At 37.7% G+C, this 24004-nt stretch overlaps 2 protein-coding genes across 14 annotated transcripts in view; one reads left to right on the top strand and one right to left on the bottom strand.

The window, feature by feature from the left end:
- LOC120418014 (protein sickie) overlaps positions 1–24004 on the top strand; it is a 295005-nt gene that overhangs the window by 265029 nt on the left and 5972 nt on the right. For all 12 annotated transcript variants that reach the window (XM_052708393.1, XM_039580280.2, XM_039580265.2 and 9 more), the window contains 6 exons: positions 12758–12841; positions 12910–13038; positions 13111–13251; positions 13317–13596; positions 13664–14828; positions 14892–15147. In XM_052708393.1, the coding sequence (XP_052564353.1) occupies positions 12758–12841; positions 12910–13038; positions 13111–13251; positions 13317–13596; positions 13664–14828; positions 14892–15147 (2055 nt within the window). The remainder of the gene's footprint in view (positions 1–12757; positions 12842–12909; positions 13039–13110; positions 13252–13316; positions 13597–13663; positions 14829–14891; positions 15148–24004) is intronic.
- On the bottom strand, positions 16355–19397 carry LOC120418089 (chymotrypsin-like protease CTRL-1). 2 transcript variants are annotated; one of them, XM_039580358.2, is made up of 2 exons: positions 17715–19389; positions 16355–17661 (listed from the first exon to the last, which is right to left on the bottom strand). In XM_039580358.2, the coding sequence occupies exons 1-2, from the start codon at positions 18583–18585 to the stop codon at positions 16649–16651; spliced, it is 1884 nt and encodes a 627-aa protein (XP_039436292.1). In that variant the 5' UTR covers positions 18586–19389; the 3' UTR covers positions 16355–16648. The 2 variants fall into 2 exon arrangements, with proteins under 2 accessions (XP_039436292.1, XP_039436297.1); XM_039580363.2 differs by having other exon boundaries at positions 17519–19397.

Consider the following 24004-nt stretch of genomic DNA (forward strand, 5'->3'; position numbering starts at 1 on the left):
TTATACTTCCCCTTTCCAGCTCTTCCGCAAATATCCGTCCCGAGATCCGTCCTCCAGAGCACGAGAGGGAAGAGGCGGCTTTTTTAATTCCGCCGGGAGTTGAAGGTTCCGTCCTCCTCCTCCTCCTCTTCCACAAGCACGCGAGCCACACTTCCTCTAACAAGGATGCTCCGGGTTCCGTTCTCCGTGCAGAACCGGAGAACCACTTTTCTTCCTGCACAAAACTTACCTTGCCAAAGTTCCTAAGTTTTCAGCAGCACTGCGGAACACCAACTCACAGCCACGAAATTATTTTGTTTTGACTTGTCAAAACGTGAATCGCAATTTTAGAACTAAAAAAAATACTAAAATTTAGGAATTTTTAAGAAGTACTTCAGTGTTCTAAAAAAATCCTAAATTTTAGGAAGAAAAAAATACTAATTTTTAGGTATAATTTGACAAGCTAGAACATAAGTTCAAAAAATACTAAAAATTAGGAATTTATACCTAATGTCCGTTTTGCGTGTATCGCATTGCTAGTAACACTCGCGTTGCTAATTTGCTACATTGAAATAAACTTTTTTTTGCCTCAACTGAACACTAAACCGTCACTTTCTCCCCCCTATTTATTAGCAATCATCGCCCAATCGCGCTCGTGTTATTTTCCAATCAATTAATAAAAACATCATTAACCCTGGGCAGATTGGAAATTAGCAACGCGAAGGAACGCGCGAGCGCGAGATGCATAGTGATGCAATCAGCAGGTCGTAGTAGGCTAATCAGTAATCGCCGGGTTGCCAGCTACACTGAAACTACGTTGGTTTGTGACACCCTTTTAGTTTGACAGTTACTTTTCAAACTAAAAAAATAGAACTCTCACTTTTCACTACCAAAACATAGAACTGTCAAAACTTTGATTTGACAAGTTTGCATGCAAATTTTCTCGCAGTGGAATACCACCTTAAGTGGTGTGTAAGTAATGTGGTTGTCAAACTACTAGGGTTTCACAGTACTACAAAAAATCGTAGCAGGCGTGCGAAATATCTGTCAGACTGCTTGGAATTCTGCAGGCACAGCCTGCTCTGGGTCGGGCCTGCCGTAGCCTACTAATTGGGGTTAAATTGGATCGTGACTTTTTTGCCCGAGCGATTTGTTGGGGGTGGCTTCTTTGAGGAAGGTGCTTTTTTGCGACGAAAAAGTACTAATTAGGCTTTTTTTTGTAGATTTATACCGTGAAAACGTCAAAGAAGACGAAGTCGTCAGATGAAACGTAAAAAAATGGCAAATTTCACGCCCGTTTTCGCAACAATCGCGCACGAAATCACAAATTTTACGCAATTAGACACATTCGCCGTGGTCGCAAGATTTGCCCTTCTAACCTCCTCAAGCAATTCCAAAAACAATTCAATCATTCTAATTTATTCCCCCGCGAGCTATTAATAACTGCGCCGCGAGAGAGAGAGCGATAGATATCCGCTCCGAAAGAAACCGAATTCCGATACGCCCTTTCAGAATTCCAAGCCCCTCTCCAGCAGGCGAGTTGTTGGTCGGTAGCAACGAGAGACATATTGGATTACGACCGATGGTTGTCAACTTGAAGAATTTATTAATTTGTACGAAATATATTCTCGGCGCTCTTGTCTTGCGGAGCACAAGCTCCGGCGATGTGAAACTTGAAAACAATAAGTCAGAACGAGCGCTTGAGAGATAGAATTCTGGGTTTGTTTTGGGGGTAAATGTTGCTGACTTTATGTTTGCTTAAAAAGTTTGCTAAAATTCATGATTTCATCGAAAAAAAAGACTCTTAACAAATTTAGACCAACTCTGATAGGCCCTTTTTAAATCGTGTTCGAATTAAAGATTTGACAGACGCAGTGTTGCCAGTTTTATAATTTATTTCTCAGAAATAAAATTAGAAAAAAATTGTAAATGATGTAAATTTTGACTTTTTAACAATTTTGAGAATTTTGACAAATTTGTCAATTTTGACAATTTTGACAATTTTGACAAATTAGAAAATTTTGACAATTTTAACAATTTTGACAATTTCGACAATTTTTACCATTTTGACAATTTTGACAATTTTGACAATTTTGACAATTTTGACAATTTTGACAATTTTGACAATTTTGACAATTTTGACAATTTTGACAATTTTGACAATTTTGACAATTTTGACAATTTTGACAATTTTGACAATTTTGACAATTATGACAATTTTGACAATTTTGACAATTTTGACAATTTTGACAATTTTGGCAATTTTGACAATTTTGACAATTTTGACAATTTTGACAATTTTGACAATTTTGACAATTTTGACAATTTTGACAATTTTGACAATTTTGACAATTTTGACAATTTTGACAATTTCGACAATTTTGCCAATTTTGCCAATTTTGACAATTTTGACAATTTTGACAATTTTGACAATTTTGACAATTTTGACAATTTTGACAATTTTGACAATTTTGACAATTTTGACAATTTTGACAATTTTGACAATTTTGACAATTTTGACAATTTTGACAATTTTGACAATTTTGACAATTTTGACAATTTTGACAATTTTGACAATTTTGACAATTTTGACAATTTTGACAATTTTGTCAATTTTGTCAATTTTGACAATTTTGTCAATTTTGACAATTTTGACAATTTTGACAATTTTGAAAATTTTGAAAATTTTGAAAATTTTGGCAATTTTGACAATTTTGACAATTTTGACAATTTTGACAATTTTGACAATTTTGACAATTTTGACAATTTTGACAATTTTGACAATTTTGACAATTTTGACAATTTTGACAATTTTGACAATTTTGACAATTTTGACAATTTTGACAATTTTGACAATTTTGACAATTTTGACAATTTTGACAATTTTGACAATTTTGACAATTTTGACAATTTTGACAATTTTGACAATTTTGTCAATTTTGTCAATTTTGTCAATTTTGTCAATTTTGTCAATTTTGACAATTTTGACAATTTTGACAATTTTGAAAATTTTGAAAATTTTGAAAATTTTGGCAATTTTGACAATTTTGACAATTTTGACAATTTTGACAATTTGGACAATTTGGACAATTTTGAAAATTTTGACAATTTTGACAATTTTGACAATTTTGACAATTTTGTCAATTTTGACAATTTTGACAATTTTGACAATTTGGACAATTTGGACAATTTTGACAATTTTGACAATTTTGACAATTTTGACAATTTTGACAATTTTGACAATTTTGACAATTTTGACAATTTTGACAATTTTGACAATTTTGACAATTTTGACAATTTTGCCAATTTTGCCAATTTTGCCAATTTTGCCAATTTTGACAATTTTGCCAATTTTGACAATTTTGAATTTTTTTTAAATTTTACCAGCTTTTTTTTATAAAGTTTATAAATTTTCTTTATCTAGATTTTCTTAATTTTATTTATTTTCTATTGTTTTCTATTTTATAATTGTTATATTTTAAAGTTTAAAATCATGATTTCACAAATTTGGAACACTTGACAGTTGGCAGTGCTGCTAGCTCTGCAATTTAAAAAAAACTCTGATAAGCCCTTTCAAAACCGCGTACAAATCGAGGATTTGACAGATGCAGTGTTGCCAGTTTCGTTTTTTTCTCAATAAATGATAATTTGATCGAATAAAGGGCTAACTCAGCTAGAATTACGCTGACAAGACAAATTTCGACATAAACAAAGGGCATAAGAGTGGTTGAACGCGTCAGTCGCCTTGAAAGTATGCTAAATATGTTCTATGCTTGAGTGAGAGAGAGAATAAATAAGAGATAGTGGAGCGCGTGTAACCTAATCTTGCGGCATTTTTGAGTGTTCCTTGTTTTGCTGAGTTGGGAAGATAAACTGCGGCTTGAGTGGATTAGTGGCGCGGGGTACATTGACACACATTTTTGTCAAATTGGCGTGTCGACATTGGCTGGAATTTGTTGTTTTGGATGAGGAGGAGGTCGGTTTCGGTTGTTTTTCGCCTCTCAAAAGTAATAAATTTCGGCAAACTTTCCAAAAATTCCGCAAAACCCCACTCCATTTTGGATCGTTAGCATGCGCCCGGGTTGTCAATTAGCAAATCGCTCTCTCGAAAACTCGAAAATATTTACCCCGACAAATCCCGCTAACCGCGCGAAGCCCACATCAATAATGTGCGAAAATCGCCGACTCGGCAAACATCCATTAGTCCGGTGTGCGAAGCAAAATAGCCAATCTGTCCTGCTCACAAAACATAAACATTAAAATCAATTTTCACCACAACAAACAAACCCGGTTCGTGCGTGTATGCGTTGCACTTGAAAACAAAGCAGGCCATTACGCAGAGCGAAAAAAAAAAGATGACGGCGCGGACGCCATTAATTGTCGGCTTAGCCTACTATTATCGACTCCCTAATGATTGCTATTATGATTTATGACCCGCGCGCAATCCCTTCATCATTAACTTGCGAGCGCCAACAGCTGTTCGAAAAAAAGTCGGTGGGCTTGGCAACACTGCGAAGAATCGGCGCAGTTGGCGCGGGTGTGTGGATGACATTAGTTCAAGGTGAACTAGATCAATTCCTGGTGGGGCCCAAATATGGCGCGACACGATGGGTCCACAACTCTTTCGGATCTCTTTGGGTACTTGGATGGGCGCGCACAGCGCGATCGCGATCGCGCTAACTGAAACGTCAAACGGGAATACGGCGCTAATGGACGCAGGAGAGCTGTTTTTGACGCGGTTGATTTACATATAACAAGAGTAAATATTTTTTTTAACGATCTTGTTTGATCAAGTGGTCCCGCGCAAATGCGATTTTTCGATGTTTGTGCGCCAAGGTTGGTAACATAACCTCAAACAGAGCGTTATTACCTGTCAGAATTCTCACTGGGGTGACATTTTTTTTGCTGTTTACACTCTTAAGCGATTTGCGACATTTGCAATTGTTGCCGAGTTCGAACCTGTTTCTTATTTCCGATCGCAGCACTCTCTGGTGGCACGCAGCGTTGAATTGAGCTGTCAGCTCTGGTTAGCCGAGTTGACAGTTGGTCGCATTGAGTGGCCTACTGCGATCATCAAGATGAATTGGGTGGGGTGTGCGTTTAGTGCGAGCTTTCAGCGCCGCCGCACGCTAGATCGCGTTGGAAACGAGCTGACAGCTCGCGAGCGCCGACTTGGATGAATGGTTGCGTTCAATCGATTGATTAACTCGGTCACCACTAGATTAGCGGGAATTGACTTCTCGGAAGCCCGCATAATCAAAAACCATCGGGGGAATAGTCCAAACTATATTACTACTAAAAGAGATGTAGTTACCACATACTTAACCATTATCATATAGTTACGGCACTATACAAAACCATAACGAAACTGATCGTCAAATGATGACGTTTTTATTGAAGTAAATCTAATGATTCTAACTATTTTTGAACTATTTGGGGTACAATAACCTTACACTAAACAGTTCGGATTGTTTAGACAACGTGACTCAACGAAAAAATGTACAAGTCCAAATAGTTCAAACAATTTATCAACTTTATTGAGAACAATATAGCAAAATTCCACAGATTTTAGATTTTTATAGTCAGAACCTGTAAGAACTAAAAACCTACTATAAATGCTATAGTAGAACACAATTGATGGCGGCCACATTTTTTTCGATAAGTTTGTATAATCCAAATAATTTGTCAACTTACATGAAGTAAAATTACTATACACCATACTATTTTGAATTAAAAATTTCTATAAGTCCAAATAGTTCAAACAATATTTCAACAGTATGGAGTACAATTACAGTTTGTTATATAATCCAACTATATGTTAAACGATTGGTACAAAAATTTCAACTTTTATCAAGTAAATTGATCACAGTCGATTCCTCTGGATGATAGAGAACCTTCAACACCCCCACTTCTCCTCAGATTATCAGAAAACTCCCCAAAAGAAGAAAAATGTTACGAGGGCTCATGAAATTGACTTTCACTATTCCAGAAAAAGTAGGCATGCTGTTCTTACCATACACCAAAAATATGTGTACTACATGGTAGACTATTACTGTTCACTATAAAATGAGTCAATTGTTTGGACTACTTGGACTTATCGAAAAATACTTGCCCCCGAGCTTGCTCCCTTCTAACACAACATGTCACCAAAACCACTGAAAAACCACCAACAGATATAGATCAATCGGATAAGGCGGCAGCAGTTCGGCAGCAACGTAAATAACATCACATATAATGGCGGTAAACATTCACCAACTATCGATAGAACTTAAAAATCAAATTTGATTATATCCGAAGTAGTTATCACAACAATTGTAGGGTTCATTTTTGCGGTCTTTTTTAAAGTGTCGGCAAAGTAGTGTCGGTAAAGTAGTTTTTCAGAAACTATATAGGGAATAGTCAATTTTTTGGGCAATGACTATTTGACGTAAAATCCAAGTTTATAAAAATATTTACATATGTATGAAAACCTCATATAGTTTTCTGCCTAACAACTAATTTCTCATATAGTAAAATCGACCAAAACTATTTTGGGAATGGAATTAATGGTTTGATATATCGTACATATATAGTTGGGTTACAATTTAATGAATAGTAGAGACCATTTGATAAATAGTTGAGTAACTATTTGTCATAAAGTAGTTATATAGTTCATGACTATGCGGGAGGTCACCGCGCAAGTGCTAATTTGGACGTTTTCTCCAATTTGTGTTTACTGACGTCCAAGGTACGTGCAATTATAGGTCGGGAAATTGGACACCGCGCGGTCAGCGGCGGCAATTACACGCAAATAATAGCTGCACGAAAGTCAAATAACAGTTGATTTATGTGGTGCACTCTCCCTATCATTTAATCGCACATGTGCAGCCGATCTTTACATCCAATAAGACTCGTTAGAGCCCCGCATTAAGTGGATGTGGGCCGCGACGACGGTCCACTTTTGTTTACTTGTAATTAATCGCATTCACACAAAAATTTACGAGCTTTCGACCGAATCAGCCCTGGGGCTACCGACCGCCATAAATCTCTGAGCTGCTCCTAATAATTGCTTTGACCATTTTGGGAGAACCTGCGCCACCGTTTGACAGTTGGGCCGATTTGTGGTTGATAAGCCGGCCTAAGTTGGCCATGCCCGGCGGCAAGGATTAGCTAATCCATCAGCGCGTAGCGCCAAGGTCGCCCAAAAACCGACCAACAAGCCTCAAATAATGAGCCTAAATTGGACGGACTCGCTGATGGATTGACATCGACGCTCGAATTGACAGCATTGATTAGGTGACAGAGCTTGACAGAGTTTGACAGAGTTGACAGACCGCCGCTTCCCACTTTTGTTGCACAACACAACAGAAACCTTCTCACAGCGCTCGTTTGCATCGACAATGGCGATGTAACACTGCGACGCCTCTTCTTTTTCGGCATAATTTCACCTTCACTGAATTAATCTTACCGGCACAATAATAACAGACTCACTTTTCTCCATAACAATACGAGCCGCCGCCGTCGCCGCGGCGAGCTGTCACTCTCTGTCATTGACACGCGGTTGCACCCGCCAGACTGCTGCGATGCAGTTGTTTACTCACAAAACGGTATTTCCATGGAAACTTGGATCGCGTAAATGTCATGCGGCAGGGTTGCCAACTTTGTTTACTCACCTCCAAGTTGTAGCCCAATTTCTCGGAAACTGATAAGATTAATCCTAAAACAAACTTTTTGGCGTCAGATAGAGGTGTGGGGGCGTCGAGGGGTCCAAATCAAAACAATAACATCTCGAGCAGGTTCAAGCGTGTTGCTCTTTTCGCGCCAAGATAAATATAAACGGCTGGGATTAAGCCGTGCCCACGGGCACAAACCAGACACCTCGGAGGCGACCCCGGATTAGAGTCGTGTGGTTTTTGAGGTTAGGAACTTTTTTTTCTTTCTCAAGTGTTGTTTGTAACAACATTTGGCGCAATTTGTAGCTGGGGGTGAAAAGTTTCTTTTTGCCTTCCTCACTTTACAGAGGAAAGGCTATAAAATCACTCGAAAAACGAACTTTTTAATTAGACCTCCTAGACCTACCTTCATTTATACATATCGACTCAGAATCACCAGCTGAACAAATGTCTGTGTGTTTGGCTGTATGTAGACATGTGTACCAAATCAATGTCACTGGGATATCTTGTCACAGGCTCAACCGATTTTAGCCGGAATGGTTTTAATCGATCCGTCTTAACGTCCCCTAAGTTGCTATTTAAATTTATGCAGTTTTCTCATGTATTTAAAAAGTTATGTTAAAAAAACTGTTTCATATTAAATTAAAATTATGGTAAAAAGGGTGGTCTTTTCATGAAACCCTCACATGTTATATATTTTTAGAAAGCATATGAGAAGACCTTTCTTGTGGATTAAGAACTTTCAAGATCTGACTTACCTATCGAAAATTATAAGCAGTTTAAAAAATGGTCCGAATTTACATAACCTCAAATGGTCCCGTCTGGTCGCCACGAAAAAAGCCTTGTAGAGTCTGTAGGAAGTCTGTTTTTTTTACTCGTCACTTATTTTTATTAGGACCCCTTAGATGCTGCGATCACGTTAGTGGAGATCCATAAACCATGTGGACACTTTAGGGGATTGTAATCACTTTTTAAATGAGAGGAAGGCACCAACCACCTAAAGGTGGATTAAGTTACGTTTTTTCGAGAGAGAGAGCTTTCGAAACTCTGGAAATCGTTAGAAGCGAATCGCGGCGGCCTACTTTGTCGAGAGTAGAACCACCTTGCGGCGACGCTCGGCGGGGGTCGGTGAAGCAATGTGAGCAAATACCAGGTGACAATAAAATGTTCTCTTTTTTTGCGCTTGAACACGCTTGGGGTAAATTCCAAGGAGGTTGTGAATTATGGCAAATTTATTGGCAACTTCCATGCCTGGAGCGGGAACGAATAAATTTTCTGATTTTAATTGAAAATTTTCGCTCGCCGACTACGACGGAACTTTGTCGTTTTTCATTGGGTCGGGCCCGACGGCGGTGGCCAAGGTGGTATCGATTGGGGAAGGTGAGGTATCGTGATCGGGGTTCTTTTTGTGTGTGCGCTACTTGCGACGACGGGGTCATTAATAATAGTTTCGATAATTTGGAGCGAATTAGTTTCGAAATTTTGCTGCGGGTCATTGCGTTTACTGCTCGATTGGGGCTTTGTGAATTGTTTCCTCTACCGAGTTTTAGATTCAGTTAATGGCTCTTATTACATTTTTGTAGAATTTCCAATGCTTCATGCGTGGTAAATGACAGTTATGAATTTTTGTGCGATTTTTGAATTTCATTTTTTTTAATGCGAGACCATATCCATTCCCTATGTCAAAAGAAGTCATTAAAAATGGGTTTGTAAATGTATGAAATTCTATATCTTGCGAACCGATTTTCTGATCAATTTGGTGTCTTGGGCACAGTTGTAGGTTATGATTAGGACTCTTCGGAAAAAAAATATGTACGAGGAAAAAAAATCCGATTTTGTTATTTTACTTTGTATCACTAGAAATTTAATTGTCCAAATTCATTTTTTTAAATTTTCGAAATATTTTGATGGAAAAGACATTTTTTGTGGTGCGTGATAGTGCAAAATCTGTTTTAGGAGTTATGAATTTTTGAAAACATTGTTTTTTTAGAAAACATCGAAAATTTGAACAAAAAATTATTACAAATATTTTTTTAAAGCAAAATAGAATTTGCAATCAAGAAGTTCGTAACATTTTATTTAATTATTGATAAAGTGAACCATTTTCAAGGTTTATCTACTTTTAGGTATATTTTGAAAGGTTTTTTGAGTTTAAAAAATACTCTTAAAAAAACACCTGTGAAAAAAAGCTTAGAATTTTTATTTTTTTTTTGCTAAAATTTTCTCTCTTGTCTTGGAAACTATTTGTCCGATTTTCAATGTTAAAAACTGAAACTATTGAGATTTTTTAAATGTATTATTTCAAATTTTTAAAATGAAGCTAATCTTTTTTTAAATGAATAATTTTCCTTATTTCATATTTTCGACCAAATTACACATTTTTTGGAATATAATCATCAAAAAGATCAGAAAAAATTTCGCAAAAGTTTGAATTTTTAGCAGTGAAAATTGGACCGTAGTTTCCGTTTATTTTTTTTTTTAAAGGCTGTATCTCAGAAATAAATTGCTTCATTTTCAAAGTTCCAGAGAAAAAATTATTGGAAATTTTCTCAGCTTTTCAAAAATATATTTTTTAACTTTCCTATAAATATTTTTTTTACACTCAAAAAACAAAAAAAAATATTTAAATACCCTTTTTTATTACTACTTGTTTTTGAAAAATAAAATCAAGAAAAAAAGATTTCAATTTGAAATATTTCAAAATACTTTAATAAAAAAGCACACAAATTCAAATGTTGAAGAAATTGGATATTTCAGAACTCAAACATTTTAGATACTCAAATTTTAAAATTTATTTTCAAGTTTTTATTTTAAACTCAAAAAACCACAATAAATTATATCTACATACCCATTTTATATGATTTTTTAAAGAAAATCAAGAAAAAAAAGTTTAATATGTTAGTTCAAAATGCTTAAATTAAAAAAACACAAATTCAACAGTTGAAAATTTTGGAAATCTCGTAACTCAAAAATTCAAAAAAAAGAAATAGAAAAAATCCGAACAAAACAAATATACTCAAAATTGAATTTTTTTAAAGATTTTTTTTAAACTCAAAAAACCATAAAAATCGAAATGTTCTATTTGCATGACTTTTTTTTAATAAAAAATCAAGAAAAAATATTAAAATATGAAAGAATTCAAAATGCTTACATAAAAAAAAAAACAAATTCAAATGATGAAGAATTTGGAAATTTAAGATCTCATAAGGCCGATGCAAATATTTAAAAAAAGTTTTTGTCCCGGGGCCCTGGCCGAGGTCAAGGGGGAGGGGGGAATAAAAAAAATAAAAATTTAAATAACAAGCCATAGTCTTCACATTTAAATGAAAAAAGTGTTTTAAAATGCATTTTACACTAATTCAGTTGTTTTGCAATCATTAGTTTTCAAAAAAATCTAAGATCTGTCAAAAACAAAAATTGTATCGAAAAAAAAGATTTTGCATCGAAAATTTTCAAAAAATCTTAAGATTTTTTAATAAACCCAAACATGCTTAAAAATGATTCTAAACGCAGGAGAATGTATTTTAATTTGATTTCAGCTGGTTGCACTTCAATTTTCATTGAAATTTTGAAGTTTATTGTAAAAATATTTTTTTTGCCTCCTGATTTTTCGGGTCAATTTTGAAGGGGGAACTTTTAAAAATATTTGTACCAGCCTAAAGTTTAGAACAACGAATTTGGAATAGAAAAAATAAAATAAAAATCAAAAATACTCAAATTTGAAACTCTATTAAATTCAATGGTTTTTAATTTTAGAATCTTTTTTTTCTGCTTTTTTCTCTTCCTTAATTTTTATAATTTTGTTATTTTTTTCATGTTTTTTCAGTCACTTTTTCAATTTTTTGCTTGTTTTTCACATTTTCTGCTATAGAATGGCACCATTATTTTTTAAATTGTAAAAAAATGAGTAGAGGCATATTCTGGGGCACTAGAAAAATTACTGCATACTTCTTTTTATTTAAAATATAGGAAATGTTAGTAAAAACACAGCCAAGTTGACCACTAAAAAAATAACTTTTTTTTTAAACATAGGCAAAGTCACATAAAACAAGTAAAACTTCCAACTCATAAATTTTCCTTAATTTTAAGAGTTCTTCTTTCCAATGGTTTTTTAAGATCATTTTTTTTTTAAATCGATCAAAGATTTTTTAAATCTAAGCCCGTCTAATGGCGGGGTTGGGTTGTAGAGGGTTAAATTCCTAAATTCTTATAATCCTAAATTTTCGAATTCCTTAATTCTAAAATTTAATTCTTGGTAAAAATCCAAATTTTGAGAAAATAAAAGAAGTTTTTATTCGACTATCCGAAGTTAAACTCATAATAATAATTGCTTGGATTTAATTTGTAGAATTTTTATAAATTTATAAGTCTATGGTTTAAAAATTAAGATTTGTTTAAGTCTTGTATTTTAGATTTTTTGCTGTACTTGTATTATTAAATTTCTAAAGTAATAGTTTTATTTAGCTAATTAAATTTTTTTTTATGATTTTTGAATTTTTGTATTTTACGATTCGTATACGATTCGAATTGAATTCTTGTCCAGTATTCGATTTAAACTGACTGGTTTATTCCCAAAAACTGGCCTACTTTGATACCACAAAGTCATTTAGTTCGCTCCGTATTCCCACTGAAAGATAAACCCCAAAACACACTCTCAAGATGTCCCCATAATTTCACTGCCCGCTCTAAACTTTACGACCAGACCATCATCTTCCAACATGTCGCAAGGGCGACGAGGGGACAATAACATCTTAATTTTAATACCACATCTCATCTTCTCTATGCTCTGGGGATAGTCGTTGTCACTATCTAAACACAAACCAAACCACAAACGGACCATCGCCAGCAATTCATTCCACTTCACAACCAAACCATCATCGTCTTAGTCGTAAAGAACAAAAGCATAAATCATATCTTGCCTCGACCAGACCATCAATTTCAATTGCTCACTTGGTGCGTCGTCTTCGTCGTCATAATCTGCGCCATGTTGGAAAATGGCGCCGGAAATGCGTTCAATGCAATCGATTGATCCTAGCAACCCTTGACGCGTGACACCCCCAGCGGGATTTCCAGCGGCTACTTTGTTGTTGACTAACGAGTTTTTCCACTTTCCTCTCTTTTCACAGGCCCACGTCGTGGCGGCCTTCGAGCAGAGTTTGTCCAACATGACGGGACGGCTGCAGTCGCTGACGGCGACCACCGAGAAGAAGGTACATAACCTCAAAGCGTTTCCTTTAATTTTGAAAAAAAAAACTAATCGCTGATTTTTATCTCACAGGACAGCGAAATCCTGGACATGCGGCAGACGATCGAGCTGCTGCGCAAGCAGTCGATCCAGGCCGGCCTCACTACCGCCCATATGCAGAGTATGGGCGTGCAAGTGAACGGGCAGGTCAACGGGAACGGCGTAAGTGGTGTCCCGCTAGCGACGTTTAAAGGGGGGAGCGCTACAAATGTTTTGCTTTTACTAATCTTGCAGATTCCAACGGAACAGATGACGGTGACGCAGGTGCCTGCGGGCGCGGAGATGCAACGGCATCATAGCTCCGAGTCTATGTGCTCGTTGAACTCGGTCAGCTCGGGCTGTTCGGCGCAGGACAAGAAGAAGAAGAAGGGATGGGTGAGAAGGAGTTTGAATGTTTTGGTTTGTGAATCGCTAAATTAACACTATTCTTTCGATTTTAGCTTCGAAGCTCCTTCACGAAAGCGTTCTCCCGCAACGCGAAGATCTCCAAAACAAATCGTCACGTGACGAGTCAGTCGTCGAATCTGGACGCGAGCGGAGCGGACCGGACCGGGAACGGTCACCGGCACCATCATCACCACCATCACAATGGAAGCAACAATGGAGGCGCTGCAGTAAATGGGGACAAGGTTCCGAAGGTGGCCGCTGCAGGGCAGCTGCCGCCACCGTCGCCTACCAAGAACGGCAGTCCGCACAAGACGGTCACGCTGGTCGATAATGGTGGGTGTCTTGGATAAGTGAAAAGCGTTCCCGGTCACTGAATATTGTATTTTGCTCTCTTTTTTAGCGAAACCAATCGATGCGATCGACAAGAACGGTATCCAGATGGTGGAAGAGCTTAAGAAGCAACTCCGCGAGAAGGACCTGGCCCTGACGGATACCCGTCTGGAGTGGCTCAGCTCAAAGTCGCAGGTCGAGCTCATGCAGGACATGATGGATAAGATGCACCAGGAGATGATGGCGCTCAAGCAGAACAATGAAAGACTGGAACGGATGGCGAGGACGCGGTCCCTCGCTGGGTCGGAGGTTTCCCTGGGGCCGGTCAGCCCAAGTGGGTCCATGGGCGAACCCCGGCGGTATAGCCTGGCCACGGACAACGGAATGTCCCGTCCTCCCCTAGACCTGCCCCAGAATCTTGACGAGACGGAAGAGGACAACATCCCGCCGGCACCGGCGCCGGAACCTCCACCAGCTCCCCTCAGTCCGGCAATTATCGCCAAACTGTCCCCGACGATCGAGCGGGCCGCCCTCGTCAACGAGATTCTAACGACTCCGGCGGAAGACGTGGCCGATCCGGTGGACGGCAAGAAGATCGCCATCGCGGTCTACCTCGGCCAGGCCGAGTCCTTCGTCCGGTACGCCGAAGAAATGAACGAATGTGATAACAGCTACTGCCAATCCGGCGACGAGCCGTCGGAAAAGTCAGCGACCGAGAACGGCGACAAGAGTCGAAAGTCGTTCTCGGGCGCCTCCCCGCCCGGAGATGGAAACTCTAGTCCGAACGAGTTCACCATCGCGTACACGTACATCTCCGGCAAAACGACCTGGCAGAACCTGGACTACATCGTCCGGAAGACCTTCAAGGACTACCTGGGCAAGATCGACCCCGGAACGAACCTCGGGCTCAACACGGACTCCATCACCTCGTACCACCTCGGAGAGGCGAAACGAGGCCCCGAGATGGGCTTCCCGGAACTCCTTCCCTGCGGCTACATCATCGGCAACGTCCGGTCCCTGTACATCTGCCTGCAGGGCGTCGGCAGCCTCGCCTTCGAGAGTCTCATACTGCGGAACATTGTCCACCGGTACATCTCGCTCCTGACCGAGCACCGCCGGTTAATTCTGTGCGGTCCCAGCGGCACCGGCAAGTCCTACCTGGCCCGAAAGCTGGCCGAATTCCTGGTCGCCCGTTCCGGCCGTGACAACCCGGCCGAGGCGATCGCCACCTTCAAGTGAGTCCCAAACATAACCTCAAAATATCCCAAACATAACCTAACAATTGTTCAATTTTGTAGCGTTGACCACAAGTCCTCCAAGGAGCTGCAGCAGTACCTCGGACACATCGCCGAGCAGGCCTCGATGTCGGAGGGAGCGGTGGAGGAGCTGCCGGCTGTGATAATCCTCGACAATCTGCACCATGCGTCCGCGCTGGGCGATGTGTTTTCGTGCCTGCTGAGCGCGACGGCGGCCAAGCTGCCGTGCATCATTGGGACGATGTCGCAGGCGACGTGCAACACGACGAACCTGCAGCTGCACCATAACTTCCGATGGGTGAGTACAAAAATACGAACATACAAAAATACAAAAATACAAAAATACAAAAATACAAAAATACAAAAATACAAAAATACAAAAATACAAAAATACAAAAATACAAAAATACAAAAATACAAAAATACAAAAATACAAAAATACAAAAATACAAAAATACAAAAATACAAAAATACAAAAATACAAAAATACAAAAATACAAAAATACAAAAATACAAAAATACAAAAATACAAAAATACAAAAATACGCAACATTGGGGCAAAATGCACCGGGTAAAAGCAGTTTTCACTAGTCACCACTAGATGACCCGCTGTTTTTACAAAGGAGCTTCACAGCGGTGCATTTTGCCCGACTACGCTTTTTCAAGAAAATTTAATTATAAATTCAATTTTTGATATTTTTGGACTCATCTATCTACAGAATGAATCAAGATTATGGCAGAAACTATCTACCCCAAAACTTAAAATGTCAATAAATACTTTTTATATTGTCCAAAAATCATAATGAAAGTTCAATGAAAATTAGATCGTAGTATACGAAGCTCATTTTCTTCAGCTTGGTTTAGCAACAATAAGCTTCCAATTTCTATGATTTTTTTCCCGGACAATTCTTCCAAATACCGAGAAAAAGAGGGGGTGCATTTTGGCCCGGGGGTGCATATTACCCCCTCTCCCCCTAAATGTTATTTTTGCAATTTAACAATTTCACAAAGGATATGTATTTTCAAAAATACTGGGAAATTTACCACAGCATAATTTTATCCAAAATTGTTGATCCACGGTGTTTAAAATGTCATAGTGTGCCATATAGAGGATTGAAAAAATAATGTTGGGAGTCTATTGGATAAGAAGCAACTTATTCATGAAATAATTTATGTTGCTGGATTTTTATGACAAATTGTTCAAGGAAATATTTTTTTATGACGTATTGAGGTTTTCAGTTTGGATTGTGGGGTTTTAAAACTTTTTTTCGGGATCAATTATTGGCCAAATGTGTTATTTAAGGTATCTTGAGGCATATTCATAATAAATTTTATGGATATGAAGATGAACCCATCGATTTTCATCGACTTTTCTGATGAAAAATCCCAAAACAATCCTATTGAATCGAAAAAAAATCTTGTAAAAAATGTTGCCCGAAACCCCCGACGATCTCGCGTAAGAAGGTGAGTTTCGGAATTATGTTTGTAAAGAAGACATCTATCCATATTTGGAAAGGATTTTTATTTTTCAAACTAAAATTCTAGCTATTCGTTTTGCTGATATGGCTTATTTAGCTATATTTGACAGTCGACTCACTGACTGTAGATCTTCTCGATATCAATATTGCTCCAGCTGTCAATACATTTTTAAGTCCCTTCAAGAAGCATGCCATGATTTTTCGTTCTATAATGTGATTCCTCTCGCTCTCGACGGTCCCTTCAAAATCCACAACGAGAGATTCCACTGTACTTTTAGTGAGTTTCTCTTTTAATATTAAATTTGAAAAAAAAACCTAGCCTCAATACAAATTTTTCAAAAAATGATTTATAAATTCATTACTATGCCTAATCAGTTCCTGGTTTTGCGGTGAAAATTCAGTTTCAGAATACATTTTCTTCTCAGCCACTGTTTTCACAATCAGGGGGATTGTACGTTTGAAATTCACCGCATTCGCTACGGAGTCGACAAAGTTTCTGGTTTCCGCCACAAAAGAATTTTTCCGTGGATATTGTTGTTCAGCCCACCACAAAAAGGGCGCCTTCGGACCGTGTATGTACTTGACGGTAGAAACGATCCAATTTGAAAAATGGGTCACGTCCAAAAACATTGCGTAGTGCTTTGTGTGAAAGGATTTTGGTGCATAGAAAACTGGAGATGCCAGCTCGAAAAGTGCGCCTGCCAGGAACCAGCTATTTCCACGTTGGACGAAGAGGCCGGTTCCGACGTCCAGCTCGGATGGTCCAGTTCCATTTCTCGTGCCGGCGCAGTATAGTTCTGCGTTGAAGGTTGCCACACACAAACTGAGATGGTCTTTGAGACATTTACTTTTTTTTACAATCGGCATGACCATTTCTTCTGGTTGGTCACCGTACTTGTGTTGTCCGTGGGACACAAGGTAGCCATTTTGGTTGACAATTGACGAGAAAGAGGAATCTTCGGGTGGTCTCAAACAAATTGGCTGCACGTACTTTGTGAACTGGATGCGCCCTTTCAGCTTGAGTATCGCCAGGTTTCGTGTGTGCGGGATTTGCTGAGCGCTCGTGAACTCTTTCTCGATTGGGAATTCTTGGGTAAATTCGTCGGATATGCCAACGGCTGGATATCCCACCCGGACACGGTAGGATTCGGGATCTTTTTGATAACAATATATGAAAGCATGTACCGTCAGGACGATTTGATTGGATAGAATTGTCACATCGTAGGAGTTGCAATCTTTGTTAGAAAACGATGGATTTTTCAGATATGCAGTTCCGTGCCAAGGCCATCTGGTTCGTGTCGTTGTTTCATCCTGCTGGTGGCCACAAACATATTCTGAAATTGAATTTATCAGTAGAAATAATCATCACACCTCACCGTCAACTCACGTGATATATCTTCTCCAAATTGCATGCCAGTGATCTGACTGATCCACGGTAGATACGTTTGAACGTTGGAAAATGCTCCATAACCATCACTTCTGCAATGTCCGGTTGCATTTCCAGCCGAAAACGACAATACTCCAATCTGAGACCAGGAACATCCGCCATCAGTGCATCTCTGTACGACCAATCCTCCCCCACTGTCTCCATTGCAGACACTTGTACCATTCTGATGTCCGGCACAAATCATTCCAGTATCCAACGCCCCGCCAAAAACATCTCGATTACTTTGCAAACAATTCAGCGTACTGATGATCGGCATACTGGCCGTCTTCAAAACCTCCGAAATGTCCTCAACTTCTGTCCTCCCCCATCCGGGAACAGTTCCAATCACCCTGTTCGGTATTTCCTCAAAATTCAAACAGATCGGCTGCACAAAGTTCGTGTACTCCACGTTACTTCCAAGCTCCAGCAGAGCCACGTCGTTCTTCAACCCAACCCAAGGAACTTCCGAGGGAACCGTGTGAATGCCATAAACCGAGTGCTGTTGAACGTTCGGACCGATGAACTCCTTATCGTGCAGTCCCAGAAACACCTTCACCAAACTCGCTCGAATCTCGTACCCATCCTCACCCCTCGTACAATGCGCCGCGGTCAGTACGAAGCTCGCGCTTATCAAGCTCCCCCCGCAAGCGTAATCCGTACGCACCTTGGACTTTCGGTGGAAGATGGCCACGTGCCACGGAAACTGTCCCGGGTAGGAGCCGTACCCGCGGACGATCAGCTCGCGTGTTTTGACCTTCTGAAGGCCACATTTTTCCGGCTCGCAGGAAGCGTTAGCGAATAAAAGTATGAACAACGCTAGGATTCGCATCATTCGGAACAGTTTTGCAGGCTGTGCTCGGCTGATAAGTGCAGAAGAACGACTGGCCGAGATTGACTCGTGACGAGCTCTGGCAACTGATTGTGGTAGCAAATCGTGGATCAGCTGTCGGTTGAATGTTCCAATAAAAATTGTTCTATTTTTACATTCCTGGTTACGTCTTTTTCATAAATTTGTCTAAGAATATAATATATTGCGTTTTGACATAGAACAATCCCATTAAGAAAAATTATTTATGTTTCTTATCAAATAAATTGTTGCACACATACTGGAATGATTGCACGGACCTACAATTTGTTGTGCATTATCAATAACTGTTTTGCCTCTTTTCAAATAAATGCCCCATTAGGGTGACAAGAAAAAAAATGAAAATTTTGGAAAATCTTTAGAGATAGAAAAAAAAATTCACGAATTTTTCATGTGTTGAAATTGAAAATCGGACCAATATTTGCTGAGATATGGTCATTAGAAAATGGTGGGTTGTTTTGGTGAGATAAAGAAAACTTCAATTTTCGTGTTTCTTTTTCTTAAAAAGGCTCTATCTCAGCAACCCGAGGTCCAATCTTCAATGTCTCTTAGACAATTTCAGAGCAAATTTTCTGAACCTTTCAAAAAAAAAATATTTTTAGAAACGGTCACTCATGGTCACTATTTTTAAAAATTGAAAAACTGCAAATATTTCGCTAAAATCAAACTTTCGGTGGTTATATCTTGAAAACGGCACCATTTATCAAAAAATCTGTAGAGTACTTTTCAATTGCAAATTCAATTTTGCATTAAAAAATAATGTCAAACTTGGTTTTGCATGAAACTTCGATTTTTTTTTCAAAAATTCACAACTCTGCGGCAGATTTTTGACCATGTTTCTCTATGGCTCAAAAGTTGCGGTTATTTGTCCCCTAAAACATATAAAAAAATCTCGAAAATCAAAAAATACGTACTTTGGGAAATTGAGTTTTAGTGAAAAAAAAGTTGATTAAAAAATCTGCAAATTTTGTTTCCGTGTACCTATTTTTTTCCTCAAAAGTCCTCAACAATACCTACAACTTTGCCGAAGACACCAAATTGATCAGAAAATTCACTCAAAAGTTACAGCTGTTTGAATATTTACATACCATTTTTGTATGGACAGCAGCCAACATTGTATGGAGACTTGTATGGATAAACCAATCACACACACACAAAGTTTGAGCCAAATCAAAAAATACAAATAAAATCCATTTCCGGTTTTGGTAGAGAATTGCTCACAAGTCTCTATAAAATTTTGAAAATTTGTATTTTTAGAAGGGATTTTCTGATCGATTTGGTGTCTTTGGCAAAGATGTTGATTATGATTAGGAATTTTGGAAAAAATAGGTACACGAATAAAATCTGATTTTTTAACTGTTCACCTAAAATTTTAATTCCCAAAATATTTATATTTTTCAATTTTTAATTTTATTTATATGTTTTTGGGGACTGAAATTACAGTTTTTTAAAGCTACTTTTATGCATGCATTTTTCGGACTCGTTTCGTTTTTTTGCACTTAAAAAAAAACTTTTTGAATGTATTGGTCCAATTTGCAATGTTAAAAAACGAAACCTTTGCAAAATTTTCTTATCACTTCAATAAAAATATGTAAAAAATTGTATAATTGGGTCTTAACTATGACATTAGTAAAATTATCTGTTTGTAGTCGTTTCCAAACATAAAGCTTGTTTTTAAACTGTCAAATTATTGTTGCTGAAAAGATCAGAAAATTTCAAACATTAAACATTGCCGGGATGTCGGCAGTTGGAATTTACCGACTATTTAGGTGACTCTTAGAAAAAATCATTTTCATCGATTCGAATTCTTTGTGAGGCTGTATCTCTAAAACAAATTTCCCGATTTTGAAAGTTCCAGAGAGAAAATGGTGAGAAATTTTCTCAGCTTTTCGAAAATATTTTTTTTTTGTGTTGCATAGAAAATTTTTTCGTCATTACTAAGATATGTTTTAAGTATAATGTTTGAAAAGCAACTGGACTGGTGTAAAACTCATTTTGTAAAACTTTTTTTTATTCAAGGGTTCAAATTATGGCTTGAAATTAAATTTTAAGCATGAGATAAAAAAAAAACATTCTTCCAATCAGATTTGCGTCATTATTTGTTATTCTTAAAATTGTCTTAACTATTTGCTAATTAATAAATTTTGATTTTTTAAAAGAGCATGAGCATGAGCATGAGCATGAGAGATCACCCATGGTTGCCCCTCCGTTGCTGAACAGAACCGTAATATCCTTTCAGCACTACTGATCATAGGCTTCGACGATCTAGTGGTGTTTCTCTTATCAACAGCATGTATGAATGCGCTGAAAAGATAAAACACCATGATTGCTAAAGCAAGATCAGTTGCGAATAGGTAACAGTCATTGGCCACCAACGGCGCCCGCCATGTCAGTTTGTAGATCTCGATTTTAAGGGACGGGAATGTTAGTTAGCGCAGGTTGCTACTAGGGCAGCTGATTTACTCTGTGCTTACACCCCACAAGCGCCAGGAACCTGAAAATTGGTTAGTAGGATAGGGTGTTTGGTCAGGATTCATCATAGAAGATGATGATGCGACCCAAAATCATAGTGTTTGTTGAAAGGTATTATGTTTTATTCTCAAGGCAAGCAATCGGATGCTGCGGATGAGACATTTCCCGTTTAACTGTTGTTAAATTTTTAATGAAATGGTTTAATCTTAGACAGCCGGCTGTGGAAAGATAAAACCAAATAATATTTGTTTATAGTATGAGGTGTTAAACGCAATGCTGCAATGATAGCGTAGTCTGATTTTTAATTATATAATCATTTAGTTCATGAATTTGTTACGGAATAGACGCGACGAACTCAATCATCAAGTGCCTTCCTATCTTCTTTCTATTAGCTAGATTAGGTATTGATTTTCGTTGCCTCTCGAGCTACGATGCTATGGAGAGGGCTTAACACACAAACAACCGACGTCGAGCCCTCCGAGCTACGGAGCTATGGGAAGGTCTTTTCAACACAAAAAAGACTAGCGCACCACACGACGTTCTTGATGAATCAAAATAATTTTGTTACGCGATAAACCTAACGAACTCGGATCGTTTTTATCGAAAACTATATCACAATTCACGACAAAAATGCGAAACAAAAGGCACACACAAAAAAAAAATCACTTTTCACTCCGAATATTTTTTTACGACCACGCGCTCCCTTTGCCAATTATGCACTGATGCGCTGCATTTTCAGAAGGTAATCTTCTCCTCGCAGCGCACAATTCACGACAAAAATGCGAAACAAAAGGAACAAACAAAAAAAAATCACTTTTCACTCCGAATATTTTTTTACGACCACGCGCTCCCTTTGCCAATTATGCACTCAATAAATTTTGATTTTTTTAAAAGAAACTCTTAACAGTAAACAACGAAATATCAATAAAATAGTCTTTTGAATTTTGATTTCAATGTAAAAAAATAGACATTAGCAAATAGTGCTTAGTTTTGATAGCTTTTTTTCTATTATATTTTTTTTATATAAAAACGATAATATCAGAGTTGATCAACAAACTGAATAAAAATAGTAATCAAACTGCGTGTAAAAGCTTAGGCTTGAAATAAATTGAAATTTTATGTAATCTTACAACCAGAATTATGTTGCCCATCAGTATTGAAAACCGCGATTTTTCACGCTCCATAATTATATTTTTTTGATTATTGCAATTGTTTATAATTTTTATTTATTTATTTTATTTTTATTATACAAATGAGTTCAAAACGTCCTGTTCCAATTAGCTTAGCTTAGTTAGCTTTTACTCTACCCGAGCATAAAGCTCGCATTAGCTAGGTTGGCGCCGATAAGGAAAATAAATGCGTCAGGAATGTGCCGAATGACACATTACCACTTATTTTTGGTCGACTCCTCACGATCAACGAGGGAAGTGGGGGAGGGATGTGATGATTGGATACCCTATAGAGATGCCTAAGAACTTAGACGACCTCCAAGATATCTGGATTCACCGACGAATGAAGAAGTGGCATTGGTTTTAAAATATAATTAAAATTGAAATGCAGTATAATAATAAGGACAAACGCTCTCACCAAATTCCGGGATCATCCAACCCGCTCCGTAAACTCCGATGTAAACCCCCGCTTTCTTGGCATCACATGCGCTGCCGGATGTGGTCATCCCAGTCACGACTGCCGTCGTCACCGTTGAACTGGTTTCCAGCTTCTTCTTCGTTTGAGATACTTACACTTTTGAAACCGTTTTTGTTGATCAAACAATTTCTTGTTATGCAAAATCAATAAGCCAGAAATTTTCGAAAATACTTGACGGATCGAAAAATAGAGTTATCTACGTGCGCATGTATTGCGTGTACGTACACAAAAAAGATTGAGGTTAAATTTTGTACCCGCCAGCAAAACAAATGGGGTGATAGTGTGCGTGAGCTCGGGCTTAGATAACTCTATAGAGTTATCTAAGCCCGCTCTCACGCACACTAGCACGCCATTTGTTTTGCTGGACGGTACAAAATTTAACCTCACTTTTTTTCGTGTACGTACACGCAATACATGCGCACGTAGATAACTTTATACACGCGCCCGCTCACCACGACTACTACGATCATTTTCATTCAAAACCTTGGAAAAACTGATTTGACTAAAGGCGGTTAAATTAAAATGCTTTTCTCCTAATGGCACTTACGTCACATATGTAAATTGCTGGCATTAGCTAAGACAGTGATGTAAGTGATAAAATTGGGCCTTCATGGGATTTTGAAAATTTGCCATTTTTATTTTACTAAAATGGCTGTATCTTTGCACTGAAGTGATAAAATCTAGAGTTTTTTTAATAGGACCTATATACATATCTGGAGTTTTTTTTTTGAAAAGGTCCAATAAACCAAAATTTTATTTTTTGCTTTTTGGGTGTTTTTTAATATCCCTGACTCAAGGCGGTTTTAAAAACACCCTAAAAGCAAAAACTGAAAATTTGTTTTATTGGACCTTTTCAAAAAAAAAAAACTCCAGATATGAAAGATAATAGTCCATAGGACCTTTTCAAAAAAAACTCTGGAATTGTACAAAAAGCAATATTGTTCAGGAAGAAATTATTTTTAGATGAAAGAAATTCGTGAAAATTTTAAGTAAAATTTTTATTTTTTGCAACTTTAAAATGCTGCCAATGAAAAATGACGACTTCCTGAATCAAAATGAATACAGAACCTAAAGGATTGGTTTAAATTGAAATGCTGGGCAATTCGAACGCATTTTTCAATGGTTTAGAACAAAATATGATATTCTCTATGAAAACAGATCATTTTTGAACGATTTTTGAGAATTTATCGCTGTATGAAAACATTGCTCCTGATGGCCTATCTACAATCACTTAACTTAGAAAATTTCACTTAGCTTAGTAGTTTGA

This window comes from Culex pipiens, chromosome 2 (assembly GCF_016801865.2).
Source record: "Culex pipiens pallens isolate TS chromosome 2, TS_CPP_V2, whole genome shotgun sequence".
NCBI classification, from domain to species: Eukaryota; Metazoa; Arthropoda; class Insecta; order Diptera; family Culicidae; genus Culex; species Culex pipiens.

What these genes read in the sequence shown, in the direction of transcription:
- LOC120418089 (XM_039580358.2), bottom strand. Translation starts at nt 18,585, where the DNA reads ATGATGCGAATCCTAGCGTTGTTCATACTTTTATTCGCTAACGCTTCC. An exon ending in ATTTGGAGAAGATATATCAC is followed by an intron (nt 17,662 to 17,714) that starts GTGAGTTGACGG and finishes ATTCAATTTCAG; the next exon opens with AATATGTTTGTGGCCACCAG.